The sequence below is a fragment of the Typopeltis vanoorti genome, chromosome 4, assembly GCF_054136105.1.
Source record: "Typopeltis vanoorti isolate ZY-2024b chromosome 4, IOZ_Tvanoo_1.0, whole genome shotgun sequence".
Lineage (NCBI taxonomy): Eukaryota > Metazoa > Arthropoda > Arachnida > Uropygi > Thelyphonidae > Typopeltis > Typopeltis vanoorti.
In genome coordinates this window covers 129799297-129826542 of record NC_143552.1, presented here as the reverse complement: position 1 = coordinate 129826542, position 27246 = coordinate 129799297, and the positions used below count along the sequence as shown (strand labels likewise).

General features: G+C 35.0%; 1 protein-coding gene across 3 annotated transcripts in view; it reads left to right on the top strand.

Moving 5' to 3' along the window:
• Positions 1 to 27246, top strand: part of Rev1 (Rev1 DNA directed polymerase) — a 293568-nt gene that overhangs the window by 81872 nt on the left and 184450 nt on the right. For all 3 annotated transcript variants that reach the window (XM_090391456.1, XM_090391459.1, XM_090391458.1), the window contains 2 exons: positions 9112 to 10022; positions 24300 to 24687. In XM_090391456.1, the coding sequence (XP_090247582.1) occupies positions 9112 to 10022; positions 24300 to 24687 (1299 nt within the window). The remainder of the gene's footprint in view (positions 1 to 9111; positions 10023 to 24299; positions 24688 to 27246) is intronic.

Here is a 27246-nt window from a genome sequence, read left to right as displayed (position 1 = left end):
AGATATGAGAGTCCTGAGAAAGATTAGGGGCATGAACAGATGGCATCAGTTGCAATATCATATTAAAAACAAGGATATTAGGAAAGAACTTGACATTGTCAGCATCCAGGAATGCGTTAGCAGAGCTAATCTCAGGTGGTATGGTCACTTAAACAGAATGGGCGAAGAAAGATTAGCAAAATAAGTGTTCTCTGCCAGTTTGGCAGGAAAACTACCCAGAGGAAGACCTAGATATAGGTGGATTGATACGCCGCAAAGTGCCTTTAGACGATAGAAATATAAGATCTGATAATGTTGGAGATTACAAGTACAGCAATCCCTCAATTAGTGAGTCTAATGCATTCTTCAAAACAGGCGCATTAATCGAAAATGCACTAATCGAATATAATAACCTATGGGAAACAGTGTACAGGTAGTACTTGACTTACAACGAGGTTACGTTCCAACCTGTCTGTCATAAGTCGATTCTGATGTAAGTCGAGGACTTTTGTTAATTCTTGATTTGTTCGATTTCTATTAAAATATTTTCATAAATTAGGTTTCTATATAACTTAAAACGGTGAAAAATGTATAAACTTACATAGACATTTATAAATTATTTATTAGCACATATAAATACAAAATTAAGAAAGAAAAATTTAAGAAAAAAAATACATAAACACATATCAAAAATGGTGCACTTACTTTAATTTGAAATTCCTTTAGATATTAGTTAACATAAACAAAAAAACTTATTAACAGTGTCTTTAATTAACCAGGTGAGTATCTGTCTCTAATTTGGACCATATGCTTATTTCTCGCTATCGGGAGTAGCTTTTTTAATCAGAAAATTGGTTAATGTTGTCTGTTGGATTTTTTTTATTTTTTCTTCATATATTTCGAGTTAACATCTGACTGCTTCTCGAATTTGTTTTTCAACTTTTGTGAAGCGATCAGTGTCTTGATCCATATTTTCGAGTAGCTGAAGTAAGTCCTTATTTTAGTTTAGAAAATACTTCAGCTAATCCTTTTACAGTAATTTTTTTTAACAATTTCTCTTCATCTTCCTCATTATTCTATCTTCTCCTACAACTCTTTCATTTTGGAAAATCAAGTCTTGATCAGTCAGTTCACCTTCTTCGTGATCTGCTAATTCTTCTATATCGGTAATATTGATTTCTAAATCCAGTTTTCTTGCAATTTTGATGATTTGTTCACCAATTTGTTCTTGCATACTATTCTCATTGTACTCTTCGAGTGTCTCCTGTGGTAGTAACTTCTTCCAAATTCCTCGCATACGTTGTTCCGATACTTCCTTCCATGCAGTTCCAATGTTCTGGATACATTGGTTAATAATAATTTTTCCAAAAATCACGTAATGTTATAGCATTGTTGTCCATTGCTATTATTGCTTGAGAAAATGTAGTTTTCAAGTAATATGTCTTGAATGTAGCAATCGAACCTTGATCCATAGGCTGAATCACAGCTGTTGTATTGTGCGGTGGATACATCACATTTATATTTTCATTCAAATCACCGATGTGAAAAGGATGTCTTGGAGCATTGTCAAGCAGCAATAGAATTTTAAAAGGAATGTTTTTTTCAAGACAGTATGCACGTACTTCTGGAATAAAGCAATTTAAGAACCAGTCTTCGAATTAAACAATTGTCATCCAAGCCTTAGGATTACTCCTGTAGTAAACCGGCAATTTATTCTTCTCAATGTTTTTCAAAGCTCTGGGGTTTTGTGAATGGTAAACAAGCAATGGTTTTAATTTAAAACCAGCAGCATTTCCTCCAAGAAGAAGCGTAATCCTATCTTTAAATGCCTTAAAACCAGGAGCCGATATAGCTTCTCTGTGAATGTAAGTTCCTTCTGACATTCTTTTCCAGAACAGTCCGATTTCATCTACGTTAAAAATCTGCTGTAGCAAATAGCCTTCATATTTTATCATCTTTTTCAGATTTTTCTTGATAATTTCGGCACTTTCAAAATCAGAACTAGCAGCTTCTCCCGTTATTCGTATGTTATGTAAGTTAAATCGGCTTTTGAATCAATAAAACCAACCTTTACTAGCATTAAATGTATGCTCGCCATATTTATCTTGTTGTTTCTTTAAATTGTCAAATAGGCTGTGTGCTTTTGTTTGAATCATAAACAAACTGAGAGGAATATTCTTGTTAATTTGATCATCTATCCATATCATTAAAAGCTTCTCCGTTTCATGAATTGGCCCTTCTCTTTTTTTCGTTAAACCGTACATTTCATATTAACTGGCCCTTTAGCTGCCTCCATTATTCTTGATTTATCTTTTATAATTGTTGAAACAGTTAAATGCGATAGTTTTTTTTCTCGTGCTATTTCGCTGACTTTCTTTCCTTTGTCATATGCTGTAATGACCTTCATTTTAATATCTAAACTTAAACCTTTCCTCGCCTTCTTTTTTTTATGTTGACATTTTCATCAGTAGTTTTACTTCTCTTACTGGACATGATAGGGTTACGACGAGATACAAAAATTGCAACAAGAGAAAAACGAACACTTCGACTGCTGATTAGCAACTGACATGCCAAAGGCTGTGATAAGTTAGAAGTGGGTGAATCATAGCAGCGGCTATTGCTATTGGTGATAGGCTTTGCTTGTTGACTAATGGCGACGCTGCAGTGTGCATATAAAAGCAATGTGATATATGTATGTATATGCTGGCGGCAAAGTTAAATTAGAGAATTTTTAATAATAATTTTAGTCATCGTAAGTGCAAATCGTCGTAAGTTGAGGACTACCTGTAATTCGTTCCTCAAATTTCTTTTTTGAACCTTAATTTTTTTATAAAAGAATTAAGGTATGTCTCAGGGCCTAGTTAAAAGAAAACCATGAAGCTGAAAGACAATAAAACATATTCAGAATATAAATTTATTATTCTGCTTCTTAACAAAGAATTGAGCTAACGTATTTTGGCAAGCATTTTGTTTCTTTTTTTCATACAACTGACGGTATGTCCCTATTGCCTCTTCTGCAAATTTTACTGCTTCTCTCTTCATCAGGGTCAGCCATTAAGCATTGCTGTTTAAAAACTTCGATTGTATAAAAAATATTTTCAGATTGTTTCTATGAAATCTCTTTTGGCTGACTATCAGTGGTTGAATTTTCTTCATGTTATTTGAGATCTTCCCGCTGTGCATCTAAATTTATCAGGTCAGAATCACTCAATTCTTCAGAATGAGATTTAATTAACTCTTGGATGTTATCATTGAAGGGGAGAAAGAAATGAAGGACGTACGAATTGGTCGCCAACATTGAAATCACGTATAATAGATAAAATTTCCCAACTGTTATACAAGCAAAATAGTTACCACTTTAAAAAAACTACAATGATTATAAAAGAGAAGTTAATTTTCTGACGTGTCGTAATAAACAGCTCATTCCAGAAGACGTATTGATTACCCTATTATTGGAATGGATTCTCCTTTTTGTGACATGCACAGAAGTGTCGAAGGGTCTTGAATCTGTTGGCATACTATAGCAGACGACATAAATTTTGGCAGTAATAATTTGGAACATAGTGTACATGGAAGTAGTGTAGTATGTCATTAAAAATAACATTGTAAAATGTTTTAAATCAGTAACTAAATTATTGCATTCTGGCGAGTGATTTTTTAAAGTAGGTAGCCATAAAAATGTATAGATAGAAAATTTTTAAAATCTGTAACATTTAATTTTAAGATGTATATAGGCGCACTAATCGAATTTGGGTATCGAAAAAAAATGATGCACTAATTGAAAACTCACTAATCAGGGGCGCATTAATCGAGGGATTACTAACAGACTGATTTGGAGGAAAATTATAGATAGGAAGTTAGTAATGATGTAAATTTTTCATGTAGTACTTTCATATCCTGTACACCCCTTGAGGGTATAATAAAATTAGTTTAATCCTTTATCCAAGTGTGAGCAAACAAAGTTTGCGCCTGAAAGTATCTTCAGGACTGGGGTAAGGTGGTACAACACCAGGGTAACTCGTTGCGAAGGTGGAGCAAGCTACTAACACTCCTATCTCAGTATCTCCTATAATGCAAAGCACATCTCCATGCGGATATGTCTAATGTTATGCATTAAGGCAAGGGCCACTACCCAGACTAGTTTCGACCTTTATTGAGGTCTCTTCAGTGGGAGCCAGGCCCAAGTGGAGCTACCAGGCAGAAGCATTAGCAGGCAGGTCATCTCTACCTATAGGAGTTGCCAAATGGTGAAAGGTCGAAACTAGTCTGGATAGTGGCGCTTCCCTTAATGCATGACATTAGACATATCTGCAAGGAGATGTGTTTTGCATTATAGGAGATACTGAGATAGGAGTGTTAGTAGCTTGCTCCACCTTTGCAATGAGTTGCCCTGGTGTTGTACCACCTTACCCCAGTCCTGAAGATACTTTCAGGCGCAAACTTTGTTTGCTCACACTTGGATAAAGGATTAAACTAATTTTATTATACTCTAACCAAGTGAAAAATAAACTTTCAACATCTTTCTCTAAATCCTTGAGGGTATATGGCAGGAAATTGATGATGATCATTATGGCTGTAATAAAACATGGCCTTTACACCACATTCAACTTTTATTTTAAATTCGCAACTCTGATCTGCTCTCCTAAGGATAAACTTCATCCTTTAGCATATCCTGGAGTGTCTGCTTGTGATTGTGACTTGGCCTACTATGAGCAGAGCAGACATTAAGATCTTCCTTGGAGAACATAAAAAATGCATTCGCTAACACTTTTATGACAAGTCAGGACTGGCAGACCACATTTTGGACACCCCTTCACACAGGATTAGATGGAAGAAAATAATGTGCTATTTAGAAATCATTACAAGTCAGAAAGATTATTTTTAGAGTCAGCCGTGGCTATGAAGAATTCTCCTGACCTGAACAAGTGTAGTTGTATTAATTTGCGAAAAATTTGGGAGACTGTGTAGGAGACTGTTATCTTAAGATGACAGTCTCCTACACAGCTGTAATACTTTTTTTTTTTTTTTACATTAGGTGGCTGCCAAATTAGTACTTTGATCTATTGTCCATTACAATTTCAAATTGATTCTCGTAGATAGGCTTATACGTTGGTTATACATTTCTAAATAACTTAGGGAATTAAAACAACGTAGATCCGAATATAAATTAAATAATACTTTAATAGATATTTCCAATATTTCGGCAATGTCTCATTGCCATTTTCTAAAGGAACTTAACAAAAGGCAGGAGCACAAACAAGCTCTAACAGTATAGTAACTGGAAATGAAGATATGAAGCTATCTTTCTCCTAGAAGTCCTGATGGTGCCCTCTGGCGGGCTAAGTAGGCATTCTTGGCCGTTGGGCTGAAGGTCTGCTGATGCATGCCTCCCAAATTTGGGGCAGTCGCATACAACCAAATTTGTTGAGGTTTGGAGAGTTTCTTAGGGCAGAGGCTGATTCCATAAATAATCTTTCGAATTTATATTTGCTCCGGTGTATTATTTTTGCTTTCTTCCACCGTATTCTGTGGCGAGTATCCAGAGCATGGTCTGCAAGACCAGAATGGCTATATTTGTAAAACCGGATGTAGTCCTTGTGTTCAGAAATTCTGATATTCGCTGTCCTGCCTGTTTGGCCAAAGTACGACAGTTTACAACTGCAAGGGACCTGGTATACACCAGGTAGGTCTAGGGGAAGTGGTTAGTCTTTGGTAGAGCGGATAAGGGATGCCAATTTTCTGTAAGGCCTGTAACAGGAGGTGAGGTCATGTTTTTTTAGAATTTTGGTAATTTTTTCTGAGGTGCCTCGGATGTAGGGGATGATGATGGATTTAGAGTAATCTTTTTTGTGGAGGGGGGGAGGAGGGGGGCTGTGGTTTGTAGGTTTTAATATTTTTTGGATTTTTTGGGGGGGGTAGCCATTGGCTGAGAAAGTGTTTAGGATGTGATTTAGTTCAGTGTTAAGGGCTATGTCGTTAGAACAGATTAGTTTAGCCCTGTTGTATAGTGTTTTTACCACTCCATATTGTTGTGAGGGGGGGTGGTGAGATTGTTGGTGGATGTATCTGCCTGTATGGGTGGGTTTTCTGTAAACTGAGAAAACCAAAGTTCCATCAGGCTGGCGGGTGACTAGTGTGTCTAGGAAGGGGAGGCAGTTGTTTTCCTCTTTTTCCAGGGTGAACTTGATTCTGGCGTGTTGGTTGTTTAAGTGTGTGAGGAAGGAGAGGAGTGTTTCAGAGCCATGTGGCCAAATAGCGAACACATCATCAACGTAGCGAAGCCATATGGTTGGTTTTTGTGGGGCAGAGGCTAAGGCTTTTTCCTCAAAGGTCTCCATAAAGAAATTGGCTAAGGGTGGGGAGAGTGGTGAGCCCATGGCTGTCCCCTCTATTTGTTTGTAGAATTTTCCCTGCCAAACGAAATAGCCTGAGTTCATTGTGAACTGAAATAGGGCTGAGATATCGGGAGAAAATTTAGCTTGGATTAGCTCTAAAGTTTCCTTGAGTGGGACATTGGTGAATAAGGAGAAGACGTCGAAGCTGACCATTATGTCATTATGTTGGAGTGTAAGGTTTTCTATGCTGGCTTTGAAGTGGGCTGAGTTTTTTATGTGTGGTTTGGCTAAATATTTAGCTAATTTGTATGTGGGGGAATCAATGCCATCCACTATGGGACGTAATGGCACATTTTCTTTATGTATTTTTGGGAGTCCGTAAATACAGGGGGGTATAGAGTTAAACGGTTTTAATCTGTTGGTAACTTCTACAGGCCAAGAAGTGACTTTCTTAAGGAGGCTGTGAAGTTTTCTTATTTGTGAGTTGGTGGGATTGTAATTGATAGGGAGGTAAGCAGCCCGATCTAATAGGAGAGCATTCAGCTTACCTTTGTAGTCCTTTTGGTTAAGTACTACAGTTGCATTCCCTTTATCCGCTCTGGTGATAACTAATTCTTTATTATTTCTCAATTCCTATTATGAGCAGAGCAGACATTAAGATCTTCCTTGGAGAACATAAAAAATGCATTCGCTAACACTTTTATGACAAGTCAGGACTGGCAGACCACATTTTGGACACCCCTTCACACAGGATTAGATGGAAGAAAATAATGTGCTATTTAGAAATCATTACAAGTCAGAAAGATTATTTTTAGAGTCAGCCGTGGCTATGAAGAATTCTCCTAACCTGAACAATTTCAAATTGTTTCACATATTCTTTGTTGCATATAAACTATAACATGCTGTTTTGTGCTCTGTAGATGCTAGTTTGAAATCGCAAAATATAAGCTGAGTAATAAATATCTTTTTCATAAAATAAGTTATGAATAACATTCGACACCTAAGCTTGTTTATTAGACTCATATAGATAATGTTTCTAACTGGGATGAGGAAACCAATGGGCATTCTCCTCATTTATATGGACTTTGAGAAGTCCACAAAGTGAATATTCCATTACATCCTATGGTGGACTACATTGGCTCTCTATGTTACAAAAGTGATTCTGAACACCTAAATTGCCTTTGGTATTCACAGAAAAGTCCTCTTTATTTATCAAAAATAGTTTTTATTTCCAAGAAAAAATATCTGAGCTTAGCCCAAATGATCTCCTTTTTAGCCTAGATATTGTGTCCTTATTCACAATTGTTCCTTTACAAGAAACTTAAATTCCTCAAGCAAGATTTTCCAGCAGATATTATTAGCCTATTTGACTTTGTGATTTATTCAAGCTACTGCACGTGAACTCGACCAACAAATGGAGGGTACATCAGTGGGTAGTTCTCTCACGCTAGCTAACTACTTCCTGGAATGATTTGAACAATAGATACAGAATAGCATCCTTCCTAAATCATCTTTATGATACAGATATGTAGATAATGTTTTCACAATTTGATATGGTCCCCCCCTCTTGTACAGATTTACAAGAGTTTAACAGTGAGTCAGTGCTTTTCACCGTCATATCCAATTTACTCGAGTTAGAAGAGAACAATTGGATTGCTTTTTTAGATATCCTGTTACTTCATCAATGATAGTTGTCCTTAATTTCTTCTTAGAAATGAAACACTTACTGAACTTTACATTCATCCTTTTCACACCATTATAATTGTCAAAAATCTGCCATTATTAAGACTGATACATCAAGCTCTATCTCTGCTCCATTGAAATGCTGCTCTCTCAAGAAATAAATCACATCAGGTCCACCTCCCTTACTAATGGCTTTACCGAATCATATGTCAACAAGATAATTGATAATTATAGAGTTTCCTTGTCACCTGCTTCTCATTGTAATAGCAATACAGAAGTGGTCTGTCATGTCACCCTTATCTTAAAGCTGCCTTAGAAGGTATAGCCAAACTACTTAGATCTGTTGGCTTACAAGTGTCCTCCTGACCTATCAACAAAATATCGACTTTTTTTTAAGTTCAGCTAAAGATAAGTATTTGCTTATCTTTCACCTTGGATTATATCAGATTATATAGTTCACCCTGGATTATATCAGATTCCTTGGAAGTGTGGATTATCATATTTTGGCTAAACAGTAGATATGCAGCCATGCATCACAATGAAAACGTTTAGATTATATTAGGCTCCATGAACCAGAACACCACTAGATCACCAAATCCTTCGGAAGAAAATTAAGGTTCTCCATAACTCTTGGAATATCTATACAAAGAAAGTTGTGAAACCATGCCACATCAACTGAATCTAAATAGAAACTATGGACTTAAATAACCCCTCTTATGGGAAATGGTTCTTCATAAGTTTCAGAATTAATTTAATATTTATTTATTTTTATTTTTGAATCTCTTGTTCAAGTTATTTTTGCTAGAACCTTAATGTATGCCCCTCTACATCATGTACGTGCAGTTTGTGTGTTTCATTATTGAACTACCAGTTTCTGTTCTTGTTGTTTGATTTTGAAAGTCATACTGAAGATGCCCCTGGTACAAAAGTGAAAATTTTATTCCAGTAAAATATTCTACATTAATCAGATCCATTTTATGTTTAACTATAATAATAATAATAATAATAATAACTCTAATTTTGAGTGAGCATTTGATATTTTTAAGTTGTTTTCTGTTATGATGCTTTAATGATATTTTCCTCACTAATGACTTTTTTTTTTAATCTAATTTAGTATCAAGGCAAAGCGACTGTTATCACACACCAATTATTTGTTGTATTCATCCCTTTCCAAAGGACAAAAGAAACTGAACTTTGGTAGGAATCTGATGATATTGCCTGTTATTGATGATGATGATGAACAAAAGCTACTTGATAATTCTGTTAGTATTTCTGACACATACAAAAGAAAACACTCACTGGATTGCTCGCCAGAAACCCATACTCCAGGTTTAATTGATTCTCAGAACTTCAACAATTATCAGCAAAAAGAAGAGGATGATGTGATTCTTTTACCTGAAATCGTTTGTCCAAATGGTAATGCACATGGCCAAACATTATGTTGCTTAAATTCTTCTGAGGATTCTTTACAATACAAAAAAAATGCTGCTTTAAGAAATGGCAAAGATAAACAACAGAATTCCATTTGCTCAAATAATGGTGCCTTAATAGCACAGCATGCAGTTGGCACTTCATCTGTTACCAATAGTAATCATGCAGTGCCGACCACTGCTAGTTCATCGCACAAGCATCATTCATCCACTGTAAGTACAAATGATCCAAATTTTTTATCTGAATTCTACAGTCATTCAAGGTTACATCATATTTCAACAGCAGGAACTGAATGTCGGCAGTATGTAAATGAATTGTGTGCTCAACATAATGGACAGTTTTCAGGACTGGAGAAATTAAAAGAATGGAAGAAAGCAAGAAAAATTTTAAGGAATGAATATAAAGATGTTAAATCAGTTTCTGAACCCACTATTTCAGAATATAGCAATCATGAAAGTGAAGTATTCAGCATTGTAAATCTACTAGGAAAGTCCTCTAATGGTATAATTCAGACTTCCGAAAAAGTGATTATGCATATTGATATGGATTGCTTTTTTGTTTCAGTTGGATTAAAGAATTATCCAGAATTAATTGGTAAGTTTAACTTGAAAATTCATTATAATATTCCAATTCTGAATTTTAAACAGTGTGATTATTTTAATAACAACCATTATCATTTTGAATCACAGCTTGTATCATATCTATCGATTAAGAAAGTTATTACTTATTAATATGCTATCACTTACATTTATTTGCCTAACAGTGTTGTGTGAAATTTTATTTTGTTGGGAAAGTTTATTCATTGCTGATTACTGGAATCTTTCAAATAATTATTTTAACTAGAAAAGTACAAGATAATATTTTTTTGGATACTGGATACTGCTGAGTTTTTTTCATGTACACCAGTTCTAGTAGTTCTGAATATGCAGAGTTCAACTTTCAGGTAAGGGCATGAAACGTTTTATGAAAGTAAGAAAAAAAAGAAGAAAATAGAAGGGAAAAAACACTGTTGATTGCTAATAAGAATGAGGCTTGTCTACATTTTTGGCAAGGAGAAGCAGTTGTTTTGATTCAAGTCTGGGCAGTGTAGTAAGGCTTCAGCACTCTCCTTTGAACAAGCATTTGAATTTCAAATGCTTCCTAAGAAACATAAATTCTATCAAGACTCATCGTGGGAGGTCCCTCCTAGGAAACACGATCCTAGGAGTGGTATGATAGACATACCACTCCTAGGAACGAGTTTAACCGTTCTTGCTCTCACCAATCTATCAGGCAATGCATTCCATGGTTCAACCACCCTCCATGCAAAGAAACCACTCCTCACCCTCTTGCTCACAGTTTCCTTTCGTAACTTCCAGGGATGGCCCCTTGTCATCATGCCTTCTTGCTGTTCAACCAAGCAAAAGAACTCCCCAGTGTCAACCCTGTAACCACTTCTCAACAATTTAAAAGTCTCAATCATATCACCTCTCTTTCTTCTATCCAGTTTCATGTCAAAACTGATCTTGAAGTCATTGGCTGTAGAGATAAATTTGTCACTTTAGCCAGAATTCGGCTATCTGGTAAGTAAGAGAATTGAATGCAGTCCATAATGGTACGAAGGGAAATGCCTTCTTTGTGGATCTTCAGAAAACCATATAAATGGGGAGTTTTCAAGCAAAATGAATCTAGTTTTTCCATTCTTTATCCACACTGGTAACTTCAAATAACAATATGTTGATATGGCTTATAATGGGATTGTGATCAGTTGCTTGATAAATAGTTCTGTCAAATAGAGAAGGGTATATATTTATTTATATATATTTTTTCTATTATAATTAGAATCCATGATGACTGGTTCTTCCTTTTGTCAGCTTTCATAGTGATGCAAACCAACCTGAGATGGGTAATACACAGAATCTTGCTGTTACATATAGCAAGATTCTGTGTATTACCCATCTCAAAAAAAATAGGCATCATAAAAAAAAAAGAAAGGAAATCAACGAGGTAGTGTGGGAGTGGTTCACGAATGCAAGATCAAAAAACATTCACATATCCGGTCCAATGGTCCAAAGTGAAGCTCTCGCAGCAGCCAAATCCCTCAGGAATGATCAGTTTAAGGCATCTACAGGATGGTCGAATAGTTTTAAGAAGAGGCACAATGTTGTGTAGGAAGTCTGTGGGGAAATCTAAAGATGTGGATGAAAGTGTAGTGAGTGGAAACCAAAACTGCTAGAATTGATTTCACCATATGAACCTAAAAACATTTACAATGCAGACGAAACAGAATTGTTTTTTCGGACATTAACAACAAAATCACTCACAGTTAAGGGAGAAAAGTGTACTGGGAGCAAAATGTCCAAAGAAAGACTTAGTGTTATTGTGTGGGAATATGGTGGGAGAAATGGAAAAGCCTCTCGTGATTGGAAAAGCAGCAAAACCAAGATATTTCAAGAACCTGAAAATTAATAATTTACCAGTGATTTGGAGAAACAATAAAAAAGTTTGGATGACTGCAGCTACAATGGAAGAGTGGTTAAACATGTTTAATACAAAAACGAAGAAGGAAAATAGAAATGTCATCCTTTTTCTTGACAATGCTACCTGCCACCCAAAGGCAACACTTTCAAATGTGAAAATCGCCTGGTTCCCAGAAAATGCAACAAGTGTATTACAACCCATGGATATGGGGTGTTATTTACACGTTCAAATTGCACTACAGATGATTTCTGATGCAATCTTTGATTTCGAACGTAGAATAGCTCTTAGCATTAGCAAGATCTGTATTGGTTCTGGATGCTGTAAATTGGATTGGGTTGGCAGTGAAGAAAATTAAAACAGAAACAGTAAAAAAGTGTTTTGCTGAATCTGTGTTTGGGGAAAGTGATATGGCAGATAATTTGGAGCAGGTGAATGAAAACATTGCTGCAATATCCGATCTCTGTCGAGGTAAAGAACTTTCCTGTGATACAGAGAACTTTGTTCAGAGTGCTGACCATCTAGCCACACATTACAGCTTTGAATCTGCTACAGCTCTACTAGCGATAAGATAAGAAATAGACAAAATGAAGATGTGGAGGAAGAGGAAGAAGCAGCTGGAGAATAGGATATTTTAATGAAAATTTGTACACATGAACAGGCCCTTCATTGCATCAGTGAAGTAATGCAGTTTGCAATTGATTCAAACTCTTTCAGCCTTCTTGAACTATTGTATGCAGTTGTGGACTGCATTCAAAAAGGCATGATCACAAAAAAGTGGAAGTAAGTTTCTTTGTTGGATCTGTGGAAGAAATCTCAATGAGTTGTATATTGGAAACATCTAATGTGCAGTGTAATAGAGCATTAATACAGTACTTTAATGTGTTATTATTATTATTACTATTATTTTAATAACATAGGTCTACAAGTATCACCTACTTACAAGAGGTTCAAGAGTTTTGGATTTGGTTATAGCATCAGAAGAGTTGATAATAACTGAGATGACATCTTTTCCACCAGTTGGAGAGAGAGTGACCATATGGTTTTGACTTGGAAAATGAATAGACATGCAGGAGTATCAAAGAGACGGGAATGTATGTGGAATTATAAGGCAGTGATTATAATAGTCTAAGACGTCAACTTAGGGAAGTTTCATGGAGTGAGGAATTGGAAGGCCAGGATATCATTAGTGCATGGGAAATTATGAAAGAATATTTGTTAGCAGCAATGGTAAGTTGTATACCACGAGTGAACAAGAGGACACAATTTGGAGTAAAGTGGATGACAAACAATATTAAACAGGAATTGCATGCGAAAAAGAGGCTGTGGAAGAGATATAGTGGAAGAGACAGGAGAAGAGAAGATGCATGAAGAATATAAGACACAGGCCAGAAGAGTGACCAGTATGGTAAGACGAAAACTGGAATATGAGAGGAGATTAGCCCTAAGATCCAAAGAAAATCCTAGGGAATATTTTAGATATGTGGTCAGTAGAAGAAGAAATGACTGTGGAAGAATGATATTTGGGATAAAAATGGGAATAGAGTGACTGATGCAGAGGACATAGTAGAATTGTTCAATGAACACTTTATTGGAGTATTTCATCCTGGAGGAGTCAGTTTTAATGCTAGAGGGATAGGGCAGGTTCAAGGTTTAGAGGTACAGGAGGAGAGTGTGTGTTTCAAATACTGAGTACTCTGGATGTCAGTAAAGCTGTGGGACTGGATGGTATTTCACCACGAGTTTTGAGAGAATGTGCTAGGGAACTGACAGTGCCTTTGACCTGGCTTTTCAATGAAAGTCTGGCTGCTGGAAAGGTGCCCATGGAATGGAAGGAAGGTAAGATAGTGCCATTGCATAAGGGTGGTAGCAGACTGGAAGTGTCTAATTATAGACCAGTTTGTGTGTCATCAGTAGTTAGTAAGATCTTGGAGAAAGTATTGAAGGACCATATACAGCATTGGGCAGATGAAGGTAATGTTATCTGTGAGAAAAGGTGATATCAGGGGGGGGTAGTCCCCCACACACACCACGGCATCACCTTTTATGGCAGATACGTGGATGATATTCTATGCATTGGAAATCCTACACATATCACCACCTTAAAAGCGTCCCTAAACAGTTACAGCAACAGACTAAAAATTCACCATAGAAACCGAACAGAACAAATCCATCAATTTCTTAAACTTGATATTAATTAGAACATACAACAAAATAGCCATGAAAGTATACCACAAACCCTCACGTATCGGAAACTACTTCCATTTCCACTTATACAATCCATATTCCGTTAAAAAATCGGTCATCTTATCACAATTCATAAATGTCTATAAATTTTCAACCAATCAGAGTAATCTAAACGCAGAAATAAAAAAACTAAACGTAGATATTCAAAAATCGCAACTATCCTACACAACTAATAAATTATGCAAGCAGGACGGCCAAAAACCGCCAAAATAACCCAAATACCAAAACAAACTTCCCAACACAAAAAATTATCAAACTACCATACACCCAAAACACATACAAAGCCTATAAATACATCTTCAAACATACTGACTACAAACTGGTATTCACCATAAACCAAAAATTGGCAAATCTAAAACCCACTAAATCTCACACACAAAAAGAAATATTTGAACACCACAGTGTAGTCTACAAATTTCCCTGCCAAAAAGACTGTGATATCACCTACACAGGTTCCACCATCGGGTCTTTTTGGGCAAGATTACAAGAACACTTCCGCAATTGTAACATCCCCATTCCAGAACATATAAACACTAAAAAAAGCAACATCAAAAAGAAAAATCGAATACAAAGCACAGGAAAAACGGAAATAGCTGTTCACGCCCTTAAACAAAAACATACCCCACAGATCGACAAGGCCATCATCATAGACAGACAAGACAATGAAACAATGCTTAGAATATCGGAAACAATAGCCATAAAATGTGACACAAACTATATCAACATCCACAGGCCCTACATAATCTCCGAGGTTTGGAACCTTCACAACATAAAATTGAGGTCACAACCCCGACCGATAGGTGATAACACAAACACTTCAAAAGCAGAAGCACTAACCGACCTGACATAGCATCCACTTCTCCCATGTGTTCAGATGACGACCAAGCATAATCGAAACGGACTGCACCCAGTCAACCTCCTCTAAAAAATCAGTTGCTGTTTTAAACCCCTTTCCCACCCTATACAAATATAAAAAAACGCTCTGCACTTCCCTAATAATATAATATATATTATTCAAAAAACCCAGGTTTTTTCCATCTCTATCTTAATTTTCCCACATTGCCTAATTCCCCACCCCCACCCCCTCCCCAACACACAGTAGTTTGGACATCGCAGAAAGAAGAAAAGCCACAACACCCAGAAAAAGGTATGTGTAAATTTCTTTTCCTTTATGCTACATATATTTATTGGTAAATATACATCTACAATGCCCTAAAAATCCATGAGTAAAAAGCCAATGACATTTAAACAGGGGCACTCCTAAACAGAGGCAGGCAAAATAGCCATAAATATAATAAATTAAAAAAAATTCAATGCATAGGCTATAAAAGGAATGGTTATGAGTTTTTGGATGTGTGGAGAGAGTTTGAGGTTAGAACTGATTTATATAAGTGGGATGGTCTGCATTTGAAATCAGCAATCTGAAGAAATTATTTATTAGTATGAGACCTAATATGGACAGTCTATGGTGAGAAGTTATGCAGCTGTGTTAAATTATATTAATATGCTTAATCATGAAGGTGATTAAGATGAAAGGATGATTGTGTGTTTGTCTGGTTTGGACTTATGTGCAAGGATGTGTGTATAAGTGAAGCATAGGAATCTGAGTGTTGTCCAGCTGAGTCATGCAGACTATGGAGGAGAGTATATAACAAAGCACAGAGTAACTGATTGTGTCTTTACATCAGGAGTTGGCAACACAGCGCCTGCAAGCTTCATGGCACCTGTAGTGAATTTTTAGTGCGCCCTCAGAGAAATTATTGTAAAATGCTTTATTTGTGCCTATTAAGACGAGAGACCACTGATCATAAGTAGTTTGAGCTGTTGACGTCATCTAGTTATCAATGCGACTGCTCTCACTACCCTTCATACCACTTCTAATATTGTTAGAACCCTTTGTTTTTTAGTATGTGTGTTTGTTAAATCACTCCCGCTATCAGTGCAAATATAAAATACTTTGTTTACAAAGATATTTTTAACCCTTTATAATGGATAAACATGAAAGGAAAAGAACGTACTATTTTAATGACAATTGGGAGGAAGAGTATTGCTCTATCAATCTTAATGGCAAATGTATTTGTTTATTATGCAATAATAGTGTGGCTATTTCTAAAAAAAGTAATTTAGAAAGATATTTCAAAACCATTCGTGCCAATTTTAATTTTGACTATCCAGTGAAATACGAAATAAGAAAAAAAAATTTTTTCTTTGAAATCATCCATTACTAAACAGCAAAGTTTTTTACTAAACCATTGCAACAGTCAAAAGCAGCAGCAGTTGTATCTTTTAAAATTTTGCATTTGCTAGCTAAGAAGAAAAAAACGTTCACAGATGGAGATTTAATTAAAGAAGGTATGTTAAAAACATCATCAAATTTCTGTCATGTACCCTCAAGGGGGGGTGTACAGGATATGATAGTACTACATGAAAAATTTACATCAGTACATAGGAAGTTAGTAATGATGTAAATTTTTCATGTAGTACTATCATATCCTGTACATCCCCTTGAGGATACATGACAGGAATTTGATGATGATGTTAGAAGCTGCAGATTCACTTTTTGAAGATTTCAAAAATAAAACTGAAATAGTTTTGGCTATAAATATATTGCAGTTTATTTAGAAACAGAAATTAGCAAATGATATGGAAAAATGTGTTTTCTTTTCGGTACAGCTGGATGAATCAATAGACATATCAGATACATCACAATTAGCAATTTTTCAATATTTACCAATATTATGATTTTTCTACAAAAGAAGAATTTCTTAAAATTCTTCCATTGAAGGGACACATTAGAGGAGAGGATATATTTTCCGTTTTTAAAGATTTTGTACTATACAAAAAATTATCAATTCACAAATTAACTTCAGTTACTACTGACGGTGCATGAGCAATGACTGATAAGGAAAATGGGTTTATTGGCTTATGCAGACAGGATCTTTATTTCCTAAATTTATTGCATATCATTGTCTTATTCATCAGGAAATATTATATGCTAAAACCGTCAATTTTAAACATGTAATGCCTGTTGTAACAAAAATTATTAATTCGATAAAATCAAAAGCAACTCAACACAGGTTATTTAAATTACTTTTGAAAGATGAAAATGCTGAAAATGACGACCTACTATTACATACTGAAGTGAGGTGATTGAGCAGAGGTAAGATACTTGACTGATTTATTATTCTTTTGCTGCAAATAAAAAAATTTATTACATCAAGAGATGATTTTTACAAAGAATTAGAAAATAAAAATTGGTTAATAGATGTTGGATTTCTAACAGATATAATGGCAAAGTTTAATGATTTAAATCTACAATTACAAAGGAAAAATTCCCATATTGCTGATATGATTAGTGCAGTCAATATTTTCAAGCGTAAGTTGGAATTATTGAAATCCCATCTGATGAAAAATTCATTGTCACATTTTCCAAATGTAAACTATATTAATGAAAGTTTGAATAATGAAACATTTAGCACTACATCATATATAAAAATCATAGACACACTATTAGAAGAGCTTTCTTCCCGCTTTCAAGATTTTGCGACTTTAGACCTTGCTGTTAGATTTTTCCTAAATCCGTTTAACATTACTGAAGATGATATACCTGCTAAAATTTCCAATTACTCTGAGTTAAGTAATACAGAAGACTTGAAAATGGAAATAATTAATTTACAAAACAACATAATTTTAAAAGCTCATCATGATAATGAAATGTTCTGGAAGTTAGTAGATAAAAATACTTTTCCTATTCTGAGAAAATGCTCAATAAAATTTTATTCATATTGTGCAACTACATACAACTGCAAGACCCTGTTTTCAAATATGGCATATTTAAATCAAAATATCAATCTCAACTTGCAGACTCACATTTGGATAATTGTTTAAGAGCAAGTACTTCAAACTATATGCTTGATTACAAAAAATTAGCAGATGATGTACAAGACCAGGTTTCTCATTAAATCCTGTTGAATTTATATTTTTTGTATTCATTTATTATTTTATTTTTTAGTATTTTATATTCATTCATATATGACAAAAATATGTTGTAAAAGCGAGTTAAATAAAATAATGTTCAAATTTGAAATCTCATTTTTTCTTAAAAACAACTAATCATAGAAGCTCTAAGCCTGAAATGAGAGAAAAAATGCCTGTGTCATGAGCCCTCTGTAAATTTTCAAATTTTATATTGCGCTCTTCATATTAAAAAGGTGGCCGACCTCTGCTTTACATGATTGCCAGGTTTTTGGGAACAAAAAAGTAGAGTTTTGTGCCTTGGTGAATACATTGTGGTCTCAGATTGTAGGCATTAGTGAGATGTTGCTATCAGAGGAATGCTGGTAACAATTTTCCATATAGCATTAAGTTTGAAGTTTTTTGGTGTGAGGTGGGATACAAACATTATTATTATTATTATTGCATGGGTGCCTCTGTGGAGTCCTAAGACATTGTATAAGACCCAAACTATCAACATAATACCTATCATAACCTCTCCTTGAAATCATTAACATACAAAGCACTTACAGCTGACTCAGGCAGCCCATTCAATTCATTCAGCACTCTCCAAACAAAAAAATCTAGTCCTTGCATGCTTGCTAACCACACTCTTCTAGGAATGACCTCTTGTTCTGCTCCCTCTAGCCAAGTGTTGAAACATTTCTTCTGCATCAGTCCTATAAAATCCTTTAAGTAACTTAAATGCTTATCTTAAATGTCTCGCCCCTTGCAATCCACAAACTCTCAATCTATCCTCATAAGGAACATTCCACAGACCACTCACCATCTTGATCAGTCGACTCTGAATCCTATCCACCACTTCCTTATCCCCAAAAACCTCAGGTGACCAGACCTGAAAACAGTAATCCAGATGTGGTCGTATTAGGAGTTTATAAAGAGGAATAATAACTCTCATCTCTGCTCATTAGTGTGTTCTTCAATAACCAAATAATCCAATGAGCTACCTGGGCTACTTTAGGAATATGCCCTTTAAACCTCAACTCTCTATCTACTACTACTACCAGCCCTAAATCCCTGGCTTCATCAATTTCTTGCAGTACAGTTTCATCAATGTGGTACAAGATTTATTCCAAAATGCAAATACTTGACACTTTTTCCACGTTAAATTGACATCCATTATGTTTTGCCCATATTGTCAGCCTGTTCAAATCACCCTGCAAGCTCACATTAATTAACCATTATCTTACCAACCTTGCATCATCAGAAAACTGAATCTCCCTTCATATTATTTCCTATATCATTCATATACAAGTTAAAGAGCAGTGGTCCAAGCACAGAGTCCTCCAGCACACTACTGGTCATCTTCCTTCTCCTGGATTCTGTTGCTCCATATGCTATTTTTTGGTATCTGTCATCAGCCACCCTTTTATCCATATCACCAGTCCATATACGTCCCCATTTGTTGTAGTTTGCATAATAGAGTTCCATGTGGTATCCTGTTAAATACCTTTGCAAAATCCAGCAGTATCATCTTGTAGCCATTGCCTTTATCCAACTCAGCTCTCATCCTATTATAAAAAGTTAATAGATTATTAAGGCATGACCTACCCTTCACAAAGCCATGTTGCACCTCATAGAGTATCATATTCTTATCCACTCATTCTTGAATTCTCTTTTATCAATTTTTCCAGTACTTTTACCACCACACCTGAGATACTGATTGGTCTATAATTTGCTACCACAGACTTAGATCCTCCTTTATGCAAAGGAATTATTTTGCTCTCTCCTCCCACTCTCATGGGACTTTGCCAGAGCTGAGACTTAAATTAAACAGTCTAGTCAAAGGTATCACCATTTCCCCCTGCACATTCTCTTAAAATGCAGTCTGACATCTCATCCAATCCCACAACTCTATTTGCATTCAGATTCTGCAATATCCTAAGTACCTTCACTTCATCAACCTCTGTTCTCACATCAGATATGACAGCTGGGTTAGAAGTAAAACATTTGATCAAAGTGTGGAGACAACTAATACAAGAGATGAGTTCTGAGAAAAATTAGGTGAGAGAATGGATAGCTTGAATTGCAGAAATATTACAAATAAAAATATTAGGAAGGAACTTGACATTGTTAGCATTTAACTTTAAAGGTACTTGTGGCATGGCTATAAACAACAAATTACACGATAACCACAGTAATTAACTTGAATGATATGAAAGTACAGATATTTCATACTGAAAATAATAGTACATTATCAGTGCATAGAAATAAGCAAATCAAAGAAACGGGAATACAAAGTAAATACAACAATCGGTGGTTTACCAATTAAAAACTGTTGCTACATGCTAGAAATCAATATTAATAAATAATATTATTTGATTCTTTAAAGATGCTTGTGACATTAGTATTAAAAAATATATACACGTTTACACAAGAACATTATTTAATTTGTCAAATATTTCAGTTTGAATATTAAAGACCATCTTCAGTGGATACATAGGAATAGTTTTAAAAAACAAGGTGGAATACGAACGATTGATCATTCACAAATAGAATGAGCTGTCATATCACTAAGTATTAAAAGAGTAAACATTTTTTATCAGAGTCATGATTAAATTAAAGATATTAATTCAGAAATTCATGTAATAATCTTAAATAACATTAGACTAATATAGGAAATTTGAAAAAAAAAAAATTAATGTGTTATCTGATTAAACTTTCCCAAATTTTTGATACAGATATACAGTCATTACGATTCAAGTTAGGACATTGGAGTGAGGCCTCCACACTTTCTTTAAATAAACGTTCAAATTTATAGCGACATCTGTGTAGGAGGAGGCGAGTCTTGGACCAAAGGATGTTGTGGCTTGTTTCTATTCTGTGCTGAGCTAATCCAGATTTTTCGGGTTTGTTGTGTTTAATGGATGATTGATGCTCTTGAATTCTTTTTTCTATAGAGCGTTACACACCAGGTAGAAACATAGTTGAGCGTTTATCTCTAGAAGAAGGAAAATGGGTGGATAATTTGTTAATAGGTGTAGAAGTGGCTGTTAAATCATATTTTCTCAGAATTCTTGAAATTGGTTCTGAAATTCCGGAAATGTAAGGAATTGGAACTCGACGTATTGAATCTTTGTTGTTTTGTATTGGATTGTAAGAATCGAAAAGATGTTGTGTACTCTTTTTGGAGAAGCCATTTAGTTTCATGTGATATTTGATAGCCGAAAGTTCTTTCTGTAATAAACGAGAAGTTGAACAATTAGTTTTGGCTCGTCGGATTAAACAGGTTATGATTCCTGTTTTCTGACAAGGATGATGGGCAGATTCTTTGAGAATATAACGACCTGTGAAAGTTGGTTTTCTGTAAACTGTTGTTGTAAGAATACCTGAAGGTGAACAGATGAGGAGGACATCTAAAAATGATAACTCGTTGTCTTTTTCGATCTCCACGGTAAACTTTATACGCAGATGTAAGGAATTGATACTGCTTAAAAAGGAAGGTAAGGAGTCTCTGTTATGAGACCATACAGCAAAGATGTCGTTCTATATATCTAACCCAAAAGGATGTTGAGGGAATATAGATGAGAACAGGACTTCTTCTAGATGTTCCAAATAAAAGTTGGCTAGAGCAGGAGAGAGAGAGTGGACTTCCCATGGCTGTTCCTTCCACTTGGTTGTAAAATTTGTTTTGACATAAGAAATATCCAGAGTGCATTACGAAATCAAATAACTTTATAATGTCTTGTGGGAAGATGTCAGCAAGTAATTCTAATGTCTCTTTGAGAGGTACATTCGTATATAAAGATTCTATATCAAAGCTAACCATAAGATCTGTAGGTTGTATCTGATCGCCCTTTAACTAATAGTGAAATACTCATCCTCTCAAAAGAACATGAATTCTCTATAGTCCCTAAAAAGATTCCATACCTAGATTTCCTAGTTAACATTGAACATAACCTCATTCATCTTTCAAGTGAAAAGCTAATGCTCTCCGCCTAGAAGTTGCTTCTTCGCTACTTAAAGCCAAGCTTCCTCCTTCTGAAAAGAAAGCGCTACATTCCTTAAGAAGCAACTGTCACCTCATCATTACTAAAGCTGACAAGGGGAAAGTGACAGCAATTATGGACTCTTCAAATTATAGAAAAAAACTTTCCCTTTTACTTTGAGATCGTTCAATATACCAAGAACTCAATCACGATCCAACCAACAGACAACTGAAGAAATTAAACTCCCTGCTAGATGAGGTCATAAGTTTGGATATAGACACGATTGAAAGGCAAAAAACTAATTTTGCTAGGCCTCCTAGGTTTTATGATCTATCTAAAATACATAAGACAGATATTCCTCTTTGCCCTATAGTGGATTGTATTGATTCTCCTACTTATCGCATAGCCAAATATCTAGCTAAATTATTGAAATCATACACATAGGCAACTCACGCTTCTTTTTGAAAAACTCTTCGGATTTCTTAAATAAATTGAAAAATATCGCATTACAACCTACAGATCTTTTTTTTTTTTAAATTTCCTATATTAGTCTAATGTTATTTAAGATTATTACATGAATTTCTGAATTAATTTCTTTAATTTAATCATGACTGATAAAAAAAATGTTTACTCTTTTAATACTTAGCGATATGACCTCATGCGCCTCGTTCTATTTGTGAATGATCAATTGTTCGTATTCCACCTTGTTTTTTAAAGCCACTCCAATGTAGCCACTGAAGATGGTCTGTAATATTCAGACTGAAACATTTGGAAAATTAAATAATATTCTTATGTAAACATGTATATATTTTATAAATAATATTATTAAAAACTATATAAATACTATCTATATATAAACTATTTTTGATGGTTACATAAAATGAGAATCTCTCAAACTTTTGGAAGAGAGAGACAATCATTCCGATTTAAATTTGGCGATGTAAAATTTGCGTCACAACTTTCTTTGAAAAGGTGTTCATATTTAAAACTGTTTCTGTGGAGAAGATGAGCTTCATCCCACTGGATACTGTGTTTAGTGTCAATACTATGTTGTGCCAGACCAGACTTTTGAGGTTTCATGTATTCAATATAATATTGATGCTCATTAATTCTTTTTTCCACAGAATGGCCTGTCTGCTCAAAGTCTGTCAGATTACATTCACAAGGTATCTGGTAAATGCCAGCTAATGATAGAGGTGACAGTTTGTCTTTTGTAGATGGCAACAGATGAGAAATTTTGTTGATAGGAAAATATGTGGGAATAAGGTGATACATCTTCAAAATTCTGCCAATCAGTTCAGAGATACCAGGAATATAAGGGATTGGAACCCTGCAGTCTGTTGAAGAATCCTGAGGTGTTGGAACATAGGAGTCAATTATCTGCTGGATTTGATTAGGGTTGTAACCATTAAATTCCATTAAAGTTTTGATAGTTTGCCAAAGGTGGAGACAGAAGGCCTTACCCATGGCAGTACCTTCATCTTGTCTATAGATCTTGTTTTTTCAGCTGAAATATCCTCATTCTATAACAAATTCAGAAATCTTCACAATATCAGTAGGGTAATCATCATATAGTAAATTAATAGTGTCAGGTAATGGAATGTTGGTACAGAGGGAAACAATGTCAAAGCTGACTAACAAAAAATATCTCTACTTTCATATCATTAAAGTTAATTACTGTGGGTTATCATGTAATTTGTTGTTTATGTTGTTTATTGTTGGCATTCAGGAATGCATTAGTAGATTTAATCTCATGATCACTAAACAGAATGGAAAGGAAAGATATGTTTGTTGTACAGATAGTAGGAAAAGACCCAGAGGAAGATCAAGATCTAAGTAGATTGATGCAGTAAGAAGTGCCTTTGGATACCAAAATATAGGATTTGAGAATACTGAAGTAATGGTTGATAACTAGAATTCAGACAAATTTCAGGAATATTCTCAGATAGTCCTGAAATTTGATTAATCATCAAATTCCAGATAATCAGGAATTTGATGATTAATCTCCATCCTAGGTTGTTTTAGAAAATGGCCCCATTTTGAAAATTGAAATTTTAGTCTTTATTATAAAAGTTTTAAAAATATTCTAAAGAAAAATATTTTGAGATTTATTAAAATATATTTTTTCATTGAAATATCATAATCTATTTTATATATGAAGATAAAAAGAAAATTTTAAGTTGTTTATTACTCTTTGTTTTTGTTATTTATTTTAAAATAATAGGAAAACCAGCTGCTGTAACACATTCTAAAGGAAAGAGAGTTATTTTAAGACCAGGTACTGATATTCAATACGAACGTAATTATTATAAGCAAAAAATGCACCCCAAAGAACAAATTGAATCTTACATTGATGACTTAGATGAATCAAGTTCATGCTCCTCTTTCATTAAGCACCTCTCTGGTGTAAATACATCTGAAGTAGAAGATTCTGAATCTTATGGATCATGTTCAGAAATTGCAAGTTGTAGTTATGAAGCTAGAAAAGCTGGTGTTCGTAATGGAATGTTTCTTGGTACAGCATTGAAACTATGTCCTGATTTGAAAACTATTCCTTATGATTTTGAAGGATATACTGCAGTTTCCAAGAAGTTGTACGCTATTGTGGCAAGGTATATAAAAATGTTTTTATTACCTTAGCATTAATTCAAAAATTTACAATTTTTTTTTTTTTTTAGCCGTTGCATAATTTAATGGTCAGGTTTAGAAGAATAGCAGTTATTACATATATATCCATTTGGATGTGTTTGGCTAATTTTAATTATTAGTTTGTCAGAAGTAGCACTTGTTTGAAAAAAACTTATGCTCATTCTACACTTTTTTTAATATTTACCCCCCTCCCCACACACACACACACGTGCACTCACTCGAGAGTCACAAAACCTATAACATAATAATGGCATGTGTGGGCAAGCAGTTTGTGAGAAAGAAGGAATCAGATCTGTTAATGTAATCTCTGTTATAAACTGTGAATACAACTTCGAGCTCTTTCTTGAACAATTTTGTATAGTGATTCTCACTATAGAAAACTCACAAGGTCCATTAGTATAATTTGCTATAATGAATTTTCTTTAGAATAGCATTGTGACCAGGGATGTTGGTAGGGATATTTTGGTAGTTTGTTATAGTAAGAGAGCTTGTTATAATAGTGGTTGCTATAATGAGAGTCAACTGCATTAATTATGGAAAATAGTATGAGAAGACTTTTCCAGAGAACAGAAGTAGATGAAATGAACACTGCTCCACTTGGATGGAGAAGTGCTTATGAAGATACCTATAATTTTCATAGCATAGCAGTGCATTGTAACATGCTTCATAGGGAAGCATAGAGAGTCATCTGTTAAGTACATGGTTCTTTTCTAGATACATTCAAGCATTCTTAAAGAGGGTTCTAGTGCAATACCCAAAATGTAAGAACACCATTCTGTGATCAGGCAGATTTGAGATTTATAATACAGTTTTAGGAGTTGGCAAGGGGTGAAGTAGTGTTTTGAATGGAGGGAAAAAAAAACAAAAAAACAATGAGTTTGTTGAAGGCTTGAGGAATTTATAGATGTGATGCGATATGTTTATGCTAGAATAGGCTAGATGCTGACCCAAGAAGAGAAAATTGATCTTGATTAGAGATTAGAATATTATCATAAATACAGAGGAGCAAAGTGATATCTTCTACTGCTTCCTTTCCAGTAACAGGCCTAGTGGCCTGTTACAGTCTTTTCAAAGGCTGTCCTCTACTTCTTCTTCCTTACCATCTTTTCAAAGGCTGTCCTCTTTCTTGAAGTAATATCTTTCTTGTAAGAAATAAGATGGGATTATGTTTTAATAGCATTGAAATTCACTAGATTATGTTCACCCCTGTTATGTCGTTACTTTCTTCTAATTTTTCTATCTTTATTATCTCAATAATTACTATTACTTATTCTTTTGTCTAGCCTATCTTATAACCCTAGTCTCCAGACAACTTATGAGTAGTCTGGAGACTAGGGTTATATCCTGTTCAGATACTGGCAAAATTTATATTATGCTGCGCCAGCCAGTATCCCATAACAGAAAAGATTCTTGTTCAGGGAAACAATTCTAGATCTTAAGGCATACACACATCATTTTACACTTCATTATGGTTATATAGATTTCTGGTACTTTGCAGTCGTGACCTGTAATCTATCGTTATATACTTTCTAAATTCTTCCCGCTAAGGTTCTATTTTATAAGTGGTAATTTGATCTCACAATCAGGCCTGACTCGAGCATATGTAATAAAACATGTTTATTGGAAAATCAAACATTTACAGTTAAGATGCAACATATATTCAATGCTAAGGAAATCAATTCAATGCTAAGTAAAATCAGTTCACGCTAAGTTAGTTCAAAAAATGCTATACAACATTACATAACCTGTAATCTCTTTCCACAAGTTATTCTTAAGTTACACATTTGCACATTCTCAAAGTTTTCAATTAAAAGCTCTCAGCAATACTAGTTTTATTTTATCAGGTTCAATCTCATTCAATAATACAACTGCCTCCAGACACTCTTTGCTAAAGAAAACTAGTTATTTCCAAAAGGGAATTCTCACTGAAGTTCTCTAATAATTGTCCATACTTTATGCTTACACACGTTTTTCCTTCCTCTAACATTTCTGAAACATACAATAAAATTTTCTACATTACCGATTCTGTTCTGGACAATATGTCACTTCCACGTGATCTAGGTTACCTTCTGATTATCCCATCTCTGCGCCTGACGTTGGGCTTACGCTGTCCTTGAATTCTGTTCCCGGACACGAATGTGTTTGCTGCCACATCTAAGGGGACTTTCTTCACTCCTTCTGATGGGACATCCAGCGATTGGCACAATTCTGCAAGGCCGATAATTCACGAATGGCTCTGCGTGGAATTTCTTAGGCATCTCCAGGAAAAGGCCCGCTGTCCGACATCGCAACACCTTTGCACGTCTCTCTCAAACCACCAGTCAAAATCACCAAGCAGGAACCGAGAAAAAGAGAGCCTTTAATATAGTGCGCATCGCCTTATATTCTCACTTCGTGCACCCTCTTTCTTCACTGTATCTTTTCTGCACGACCCTCTTCATTTATGCCCCCAAGTTGATCCCTTGCTCTCCCTTTGCTGTTAGGGTGTTGATTTCTTGGAAAGCGTGCTAACGTCACCTTCC